Genomic DNA, 10,718 nt, shown 5'->3' on the forward strand with positions numbered 1-10,718 from the left:
GCCACTTACAACTTGATGACATCACACATTGTAATTTACAATACAAACCCCAAATTCAATCCTCCAGTTCTAGGAAACACAGAAGGGGGGGAACTTTTTTTCTATTTCCACACAACTCCTCTAAGGTATATTAATGACATATTTCAATATTGAAAATGGGTGGTCTTCCCCTTTAGGGCTGCACAGGTAGATAACCCAAACTGGTCTGTCGACCAAAGGTTGTCTTGTCTTGTCTTGTCTTGTCTTGTCTTGTCTTGTCTTGTCTTGTCCTATACTACCATCTAGTGGAGGAAATCAATTATGTTCACCACAGAGTGAGATATTGTTCAAAGATTGTAGCTATGCACTGGATTAATGGGGGCTCTAATCCTATTTGTGTCCTAGGAATGCTTGGCTGTTTTAGCTTGAATCAAAGGACACTCGTAGTCAATTATGATCTGTATGATTGTGTCAAAAACAAAACAAAACAAAAAATAATTGCATTATTTGCCTATATGAAAGAAGATATTTCTAAAAAAAAAAGTAGAAAAATGTAAAAAGAGCACATCGAGTGAAGCTTTAATGAAATTATTGTATTGCACAATGAAAAAAGCAGGCTAGCAGCCTAGCCTACCCCTGATATAGCATAATTATTTAAAACTTAGGCTACTGCTGCTAATAATTGCACATCAGTCCCTCCCGTGTCCGACTGCTGAATGAAGTGAAGAGAAAGTTGGCATAGCACGCTGCGGTCCTATTTGTGGTGACGCAATGATGACAATTGACAATATAATTAGGCTATCTGTTCTACCAACCTGTAGCAGCCTACAGAAAACGGTGCATCTGCGTCTGTTTGCCGAGCGACGTGTGTCTCGTATATCAAATAGGCTACATCTATTCGAGGTTAGGCACTGTACGTCGCAACACAACATGGTACATAACATAAGCGGTTAAAAGGTCACGTTGTCACTTGTCAATGCAGCCAGGACATGGGAGTTGTAGTTCTTAAAGTAAGAACACAGTCAAGTCAAATAGTCATATTTTAATGTATTCACCTACATTCTACAGTGTTTAGAATTTAAACTATGCCCATTTTAAACCGCCCCCCAGGGGCAAGGAAGGCACCGAAGAGCTCTGCTCCAGCCATGTCAGTTTGTTAATTACGTGTTTAATACACTGTCAGAGGAGAGCGCTCTCACTCTGTGTGCGTGCGTGCGTGCGTGCGTGCGTGCGTGTGTGTGTGTGTGTGTGCGCGTGTGTGCGTGTGCGTGTGCGTGTGTGTGTGTGTGAGAGAGAGAGAGAGAGAGAGAGAGAGAGAGAGAGAGAGAGAGAGATTCAGAGATGAATATGGGAAATATGGGGAAATAAACTGATTTTAGTGCGGTCACGGTGTGAGAGTGTTTTCATTGTAAAGTCTGAAGATGCGAGCTGGTTACAGTGTGATTTTTCCCCCCCCAAGATTCTAACACATTTCTTTCACCCTGTGTCAAACTGTCAATTATCTAGACTAATGTAATCCTGGGCGCAACACCTCTGCCATTATAGAGCCTACATCCTGGGGAGAGCAAGAGACTGACCTCATATGCTTCCTTCTGCATGAGGAATAGCCGATCTACAAGCTCACAGGCCTTTGTGATGTGATAGTTTGTTACCTTGTAGATTGGCTATTATTTTCCATTTTTGAAAATTAATTTGTCCTGAGACATCTTAATGTATAAATAGTTTACAGAAGTTCTTCTTTTTTTCACCACTAGGGGGGACGGTAACCCCATATATTACCTCTATGATGGATGTCAAACCAAAGGTAGTGACAAATTGAATAGCCTACTAGTAGAATTATTACAGCATTGACTTTCGTGTAATAACACCCAGTGGGATCTGACACTGACAGAGACGAGCGCATTCATTCAGGAAACAGTACATCATATGGATTATTTTTCCTTTGTGGCAACAGAAAGAACAGGTAGGCCTAAATATAGTTATTATATGTAACTCCAAGTAACACCATTATTTTGGAAAAAGTAACTAAACTAAATTGCAAAACTAACAATTTAGGTTACTCTGTGTAGGCTACTCAAAAAAGTAATCTACAGCAGGGTCTACAACCTTTTTGATATGAAGTGCCATGCTTTTAATTCTCTTGATAATCAGTGTTGTTGACACCACATCACATTGTTATATTTCCAACCGATTGATTTCCCATAAACATGAACCTTTTTTCTCTTAGTTTTTTTCTCTCACATCAGGAGGATGTAGGCCTAATGATCATGTAGACTCAGATAAATAACTCCTCCTCCTATAGACGACCTCCCAGTCAGAGTTCAGAGTTTGACTGAATGTAGAATTAGGCCTCAGTGTGCAAGCGTTTATTTATATTTTTCTTATTCTTGTAGGCCTACTGATTGTTGCTCAGCACTTTGGTTTCAGATGTGCATGTCATTTTTTTTCATAGTTATCTTTTATTGGAATAAGTCACTCTATAAGACCTTGCACTTTGACATATTGTAATATCATTTTATATACTCTTCTATAGGCATACTATTATGGAAGTTGCAAAATTGAAAATTGAAAAGCTCAACTGCTGAAAAGAAAGATATGTCTAATGGATGCTATCTATTTAATCATATATTACTGTCTAAATGTTATGAATATGCTTACAGGTTAATAACGTTCTAGGCTGAATGTTTTAATACCCTTTCTTTACTCTGCTCCGCTGTCTTTGCTCTATATAGGCTACACAACGGCTGCCCCTACCTCTGCCTTTCCCACCAGAGCACAACCTTCATGCACTCAGGAAGTCACATGGTCAGCTTGATTTAAAACATTGTTTTGTTTTATGTGTGACTGTGACATCAGACCAGGGCTGTTCAAGGATTGACTTTGATGACTTTCACATTCTGCTCACAATAGCAACAAAATAGAAAAGCACGATAGGAGAAATCGTTGAGGCTGTGTGATAATAGACCCGGAGCAAAGGAAGAGTATTGCTTTGAAGAATGCTTGGGTGCAAATATAGAGAAATGCTAGACAGAGAGATACGACGTAGTATCTTTGCAGTAAGACACATATCTGCCATGTCAATACCATTAGCAGAGAAACCTCGTCTGTGGACATCCAAGGGCTATGAGGAAGTAACACTGAGGATGGCGGAGTCTGGCCTGGCCGCAGAACCCCCACTAACGGTCCACCAGATGTTCACCTCAGCTGTGGAGCACTTCGGCAGCTTCACAGCTCTGGGTTGGAAGGACGGCGAGCAACAGAAGGTTCTCAGCTACACTGAATACTACCAGGAGTGTCGGACGGCAGCCAAGAGCTTCCTCAAGCTTGGCCTGGAGCGGTACCATGGTGTGGGTATCCTGGGCTTCAACTCCCCCGAGTGGGTCATTTCAGACATCGCTGCCATATTGGCAGGAGGGTTCTCCACAGGTATCTACACCACCAACTCTCCTGAGGCGTGTCAGTACGTAGCAGATAACTGCAAGGCCAACATGATTGTTGTGGATAACCGCAAACAGCTTCAGAAGATCCTCCAGATCCAAGACCAGCTGCCCTGCTTGAAAGCAATCATACAGTATAAAGGCACTCTTAAGGAGGAGAGACCAAATCTTTACACATGGGCAGAATTTATGGAGCTGGGCAGAGCCGAGCCAGATACTCCCCTTGATGACATCATTTCCAGCCAGAAGCCCAACCAGTGCTGCACACTCATCTACACCTCAGGGACCACAGGTACTCCAAAAGGAGTCATGTTAAGCCATGACAACCTAACATGGGCAGCTTTGGCCCAGAAATACCACCTGCATCTGCCAGATGCCACAGAAGCCCAGGAGACAATAGTGAGTTACCTACCCCTCAGCCACATCGCCGCTCAGATGGTTGACATCTGGGTTCCCATGAAGGTTGGAGGGGCCACACACTTTGCACAGCCAGATGCCCTCCAGGGCTCTCTGGGCATCACTCTAAAGGAGGTGCGTCCAACAGTCTTTTTTAGTGTTCCCCGTGTGTGGGAGAAGATGCAGGAAAAGATTGAGTCTGCCGGTGCCCAGGCGTCCACCGTCCGCAGCATGGTGGCCACCTGGGCCAAGGACGTGGGGCTACAAACTAACCTCAACAAGATTAACCAAGACGGAGCAGTAGGGGGCGAGTCGCTCAAATACCGCATTGCCAATGTGCTGGTGTTCAAGGAGGTCCGCAAGGCACTGGGCCTGGACCAATGTTACAAGTGCTACGTGGGTGCTGCCCCCATCACCAAAGACACTCAGCAGTTCTTCCTCAGCCTGGACATACCCTTATACGACGTGTACGGCATGAGCGAGGTCACAGGACCTCACTCCATCTCCAAGCCCAATGTCTACAGACTCACCAGCTGTGGGAAGGAGCTGCCAGGGTGCGAGACGAAGATTCACAACCGAGATGAGCAGCGTTACGGCGAGCTGTGCTTCTGGGGTCGACACGTCTTCATGGGCTACCTCAACATGCCTGACATGACGAAGGAGGCATTTGATGCAGATGGCTGGCTGCACTCTGGTGACCTTGGCAAGCACGATGAGGACGGATACCTTTTCATAACCGGCCGCAAAAAAGAGCTGATCATCACAGCAGGTGGAGAGAACATTCCTCCTGTTCCCATCGAGGACGCTGTGAAGAAGGCCATACCGCTCATCAGTAACGCCATGTTGATTGGAGACCACAGGAAGTTCCTGTCCATGCTGCTCACTATCAAGTGCCAGGTTAACGGTGAGACGGGCAACCCAGAGGATGAGCTGACGCCTGAGGCCGTAGAGCTGTGCAAGAAGCTGGGCAGCAAATCCATGCGTGTCTCTGAGATTGCTGGTGGCAGGGACGGTGTTGTTCATGCTGCCATCCAGGAGGGAATCAAACAGGTCAATGAGAATGCCACCTCCAACGCCCAGCGCATTCAGAAGTGGATCGTGCTGGACCATGACTTCTCCATCATCGGGGGAGAGCTTGGTCCTACCATGAAGTTGAAGAGATCAGTGGTCGTGAAAATGTTCAAGGAGCAAATTGAGAAGTTTTACAAATAGCTATTTGTAAAACTTCTCCTAGGTGGCCACCCCAGCACTCCCAACAACCACCTTGCCTCCCAGGTAACTGCGTACTAGGGATATAACAATTGATTGATTGATTGATTGATTGATTGATTGATTGAATATTCTATTAGACAGAAATGTAAAACATCACAAGTACAGTCAAAACACACGTTTTACATTAAATAGTTCAAATAGCTGATCTACAAGCTTGATGTAGATTGGCTATTTGAAATCATTTTAAATGTTTTTCAAAATAATAAAAAAGCAGTGAAGTTTTGGGATAACGGGTAAAGCATGGATGAAAATATAGCTGTCAGTCTGTCACAGCTATATTTTTTAAAAGCCACACTACACAGTCATATATATGAAGTGGTTAATAATAGCTTTATTTGTATAGCACCTTTTATACTAAAATGTAACCCAAAGTGCTTCACATTAAAATAAAGATAAATAATAGGATGCCAGTAAAAACAAAATTGGCAAACAGAAACATAGCTAAGCAGTATAGTCAAACTAAAATAACAAGTCAGTGAGTGAACAATTATACTTGTGAATCAAGGGAGGGGATAGCAATAAAAAAAAAAGTAATAAAACATAAGACGTGAAAACAAGATACATTTAAGTAAATGCCATAATGAAAAGCGTACTTTTAAAAACACTGAGAGAGCTCGCCTTTTTAATTGCTAGTGGTAGTGTAGTCCACAGCATAGGGCCATAGACCCAAAAAGAGGCCTCACCTGTGTTTTTATGAGGAGCTTAGGGAACCTCATATGACATTAATATTGATTCATATGACATTGAAATTAAATAAATAAAAATGTCCTCCTTCTTTTCAGCTTACGCTTACAAAGCATCGTGGAAGGTCGGTTCCCAGAGTTTATCAGGACGTTCATGGAGAGAACATACTCTACCCGTGAGTCGTGACCAGTACCCTCTACCCTGGGCAGTGCATGCCCCGGCCTTGGTCAATATCTCACTGGACTGAAGACTCGGACTGGTATGTTTCTATAGGAGTGACTGGGACCTTTATTAGGGGCTACCTTTTGTTGTTTTGTCATTTTATTTTTTATTCTTCATATTGGTCTTTTCTTTTTAACTCTGTTTTAATTTTTTTCTTGATGTTTTTGTTTTTTACTCAATAATTCAATACTTTTCATTTACTGTTACAGTGCAGGAGTTTCTGTATAACACCAAGCATTACATTCCAGTCCATTCATGAATGTCCATTGTTAGTGGTGTCGTCCTGTTAGGTTCCATTTCTCCAATATTGTTTCTTGCAATCTTAAGTTATGAGTTAGTTTCTCCATCACAAATATCTCCTCCACAATGCTCAGCCACTGCTCACAGGCAGGAGGATCTGCTTTGCGCCATAATCTTTGTACTGCTGTATCTTCTCTCTGTGTATTGTCCTGTGTCAGGTTTCCCAAGTACAGTACAACACTTTGTTTAGAGTATCTCATAGTTTAGTATCTTCTTTATCACTGACCATATATTATCCCAATATAGCTGTCTATTTTCCAAAATATGTGTTCATGGTCAGTATTTACACACCCACATAACCTCCAACATGTTTGTTGCTCCAATACCATTTTTCCTATAACCTTTGGAGTTATGAAATATATGGTAAAATTTTTCCAACCAAATTCTCTCCATATTCTAGAGCTTGTGGCTGTGCACTGTGTCTTACATATAATGTACCAGTCCTCCTCAGTAATGTGTGCCCCGAATCCAGCCTCCCACTTCTCCTTAACATACAGAGTAGACGTTTCTTTACTTGTCATCAGGCCATGGTAGAGAGCTGAGATTACTCTGCAGTTTTTGTTTCCGTAAGCCTGAACCATAATCTTAATTACTTCACTCATTGAATCAGTTTTTATCTCTTTCTCATATGTAAATCCCTTGCCTGTAGGTATCGGGGGGAAAAATCATGCATCTCAAAACACTGCATCTCTTTCAATTGTAAATGTAGTGATTGGGTCCAGGTCTTTCTACAATTTTATAAATGGCTCATTGTTTGCCATCAAATGTTATACCTGGCCTGAGTGTCCTCCTTCTGATTCTATCTCAATATCCTTCCATTTGTCCAGCATGTCAAGGGTCTGATTTGGGCCACATTGAAGTATTCTCTCAGGCTTGGTAATGCAATACCACTCTTATCTTTGGGCAGCTGCAGGGTTTCATATCTGATCCTAGTTTCTTACTTAAGAACTGACCATCTCTCTAAATACCTTTTTCATTTCCTGATTATATAGTCTCATTCTGAGTATCTTTTGAACTCTGTTTTATTTTGCATTGCCAGTTGTCTTAGTGATGTTGAAATATTTTTAAATACTGTTGAATGGTCTGTCCTCTGAAGAACTGCTCTTCAAATGATCAGAATGTGTAACTGGATGAGGACTGAAACAATGTATCCCACTCTGGTTAGACACATTTTGTCGTTACTATGGCTACAGAGCAAGGCCGAGACCCACTAAGATTGCATACTTTGACTTCCTTTCTCTTGTAATTTTCCATTCATTTTTTCTTTCACTTCATTTATGCTTTCGATTTACAACAAACAATAAAGAGACATATGCATTTATTTTGTAGTGTATGGATTTGTATACATCATTGAAAATAACAGATCTACAAGCTTACAACATGTAAAAGAAAAGGGGGGGGGGGGGCATTTTAACAGGGTGGGTGCCTGGCACAAATATTTACAGATGGGGTCTGCTGCAAATACATGTCAAGTTGGGGGTCCTTAAGGTTTGAGAGACTTCATTCATTGATGGAACGTTCGTGTAATTTATGAGACGACCACTAGAGGGCAAAACCACACCAAAATGTGACTGATTGCTTGGAGCTGATTGTGGGCGGTGTTGAACCATCAACCATCAAGTTCAACAGACTGTGTGGGCACCAAGCAGGGTCGAACTGGAGGTAAGCTTTGCCTCGGTTCCTTTTCAACTTTTCTTTAACAATTTAGCTTTGAGGAAGTCCCACTGCAGGCTTACAACTTACATGTGTCCACATCCAAGCAATGCAATAACAAACAATCAGAAGAAAAGTTACTGTACCCATTGAAGTAAGTGAGACTGTTATTATGTAGGCCTCGCCCTCTTCACGATATTATGCATTGTGTACTGTGGAATTGTCATGTTAAATCAGTGCAGCACAATCGTAATTTCTCTCGTCTTGAGTTTCTCTTGTGGTCAAAGTTTATTCAAAGAATAGGCCTACACATGATCATATTCAAGTTACAAAAAATAATATATAATGATATAATATATAATAATAAAAAATAAGTAAAGTTGAGCTAAAAGGGTTGGGAACCGGCAGCTCCTGAGGTGGGGTTGGAAATTTGGTGTGGTTATTTTCTTCTTTATTGGTCCAAAATATGTCTATACATTCATGAAAACACCTGCAGACTAAATGTCAAAAGCATTGAGACTTTTTAATACAGTGGCTTATATGTGACCATAATGTAAGTGTAATCTATGGGCCTATTGTATGAAAATAAACTGTTGCTAATTGCTAAAGCATATTTAAAGGGATATTCCACTTTCAACAGGGAGCAGTGGTAGGGCTTCTCTCCACACACACACCCATTGTAACTTCAAACTTCATTTTAACCATGATAGGTTCATTAAAAACACCCATTATTTTTTCTGGAGACTCATTTTACCTTCCTAATACGTGAGCAGGCCGTGTTATTTCGATAACTTTTTTCATTTATTTTTAATAATTATTTGGAAAAAATGAAATACAAAAAAAATATTATTAAAAAATAAATGAAAAATGTTATCGAAAAAACACGGCCTGCTCACATATTATGAGGGTAGTATGAGTCACCAGAAAGAATAATGTGTGTTTTTAATGAATCTATCATGGTTAAAATGAAGTTTGAAGTTACAATGGGTGTGTGTGGGGAGAGGCCCTGGGCCTGGAGGGCCTGGTAACATTTACATCAAATATCTAAATATTCAATCAAGCTAATTAAAAACGGTTCAGGGTGTTCATAAAAGCCTGATTAGATGATAAAATTACCAAAAGCTTTTTTGAAAGTGAAATACCCCTTTAACCATGAATGCCCAATGTAAGTCCAAAAGGACACAGTGGGGTATTCTTCAGGTATTGTATTTATCAACACCTAGTTATTCAATACCTTAACACAATTCCAACCACTGACCTTCTTTGTTGACCTTGGACCATTTTTCAGAATATTGTCACTTTATAAGTACATTAGAATACATATCATTCTTATGCCCATGATGCTGATATTTGAATACCTGGAATTATGTTATAATAATGACAAAGGCATGTGGCTAAATATCTGCAACCAATTTAGTTAGTCTAGAATCTAGGAGAGTGATAAACTGTGCATGGTACAAACGTACACATGGGCACATTAACATAATTTGGAATAGAGATAAAGAAGGTGGAGGGTTTTAAGTAGCCTACTTTGGGTCAACATTCTAGAGCAATGGCGAGTGGAAAAGAGGTGAACGAGGGTGTAGAAAATTGTCAGGTGTGATGTAGGAAAGTATCAGCAAGAATGAAAGGGAATATACAAGACAGCGGTGAGACCAGCTATGTTGTATTTAGATACAGACAGCTACAGTATGTTGTGTATGTTTTAGAGCAGTGGTTCCCAAACCTTTTAGCCTGTGACCCAAAAGAAAATTAGACATTCGCCCGGGACCCAAACTAGTGAAAATAGTAGATCTACAAGCTCACAACGCGCTGCTTCAACCCACGTTGAGAGCTTGTAGAATGGCTATTTTCCCTATTTCTTAATTATTATTACCGTATATATTATAATTTCTAAGATGTTTTTGTTTGTTTGAACATTTATTAAAAAAAAAATCTTCTTCTAAAAATATAATGATATATTTCAAAAATGTTTCAAATATTTCAAAAATCGTTTGACATTTTTTTTTGTAGGAAAAGAAAATGGGATTTTTACTCCAGTCGTGACCCATAAAAGTTGGTCAGTGACCCACAAATGGGTCGCGACCCACTAATTGGGAAACAGTGGAGGAGGCAGAGGACAGGGTGAGATGGAGGCAGATTATTCGCTGTGGTGACTCCTGAAGGGAACAGCCAAAATGAAAAGAAGCAGACTGAAAAGAAAGCAGACTGTACAATTACAAGCACTCATAAGTGAGTACTTACAACTAGGCTATAATTATTGCGACCGTATAGGGAGCAAGTTTACTATAGGAAACCCGGCAGATCCAGTCCGTCTGTGGCAGGCTGGCTGGGTAACGCCTCAATGTCTATAGCTGACCTGTTGTGACATCACATTGTTGACTCAATGACCAAGACAGCCTGTTCTGGAGATCCCTGGTCATCAATATTAAGCCCATATTTTTGACTGTATGGACACTCCATATGGCCAACTGCTGCCTATCAGCACCTGGATATCCATATATGAAGATCACAACACTGACCTCATCATGGAGGATGGAGGATATCCATGGAGACGACTGTCACCTAGATCTCCATATATGGAGCTGTCCTCTACATCTGATTCCCAGATGATACCCTGTTAGGGCAAACACACTAATAGAATCCCTTTTATGCACATCAATATTAAGCCCATATTTGAGAATGCCCATATATGGACATATATTGTGTCAGTCTAACCAGTGTGGTTGCACTTGCACTTGTGAGTCACACTTGCAAATTAATTCCTGTCCTTGT

General features: G+C 41.0%; 1 protein-coding gene across 1 annotated transcript; it reads left to right on the forward strand.

Annotated features, from left to right (window-relative positions):
- Positions 1 to 3,053: 3,053 nt before the first annotated feature.
- Positions 3,054 to 5,024, forward strand: LOC308282939 (long-chain-fatty-acid--CoA ligase ACSBG2-like; the record flags this gene model as incomplete). The annotated part of the gene is made up of 1 exon (XM_080723328.1): positions 3,054 to 5,024. One exon carries the CDS (start codon positions 3,054 to 3,056, stop codon positions 5,022 to 5,024), a length of 1,971 nt encoding a protein of 656 aa, XP_080579454.1.
- Between the last annotated feature and the right edge of the window lie 5,694 nt (positions 5,025 to 10,718).

Source organism: Nannobrachium achirus, assembly GCF_963921795.1.
Source record: "Nannobrachium achirus genome assembly, chromosome: 4".
NCBI lineage: Eukaryota > Metazoa > Chordata > Actinopteri > Myctophiformes > Myctophidae > Nannobrachium > Nannobrachium achirus.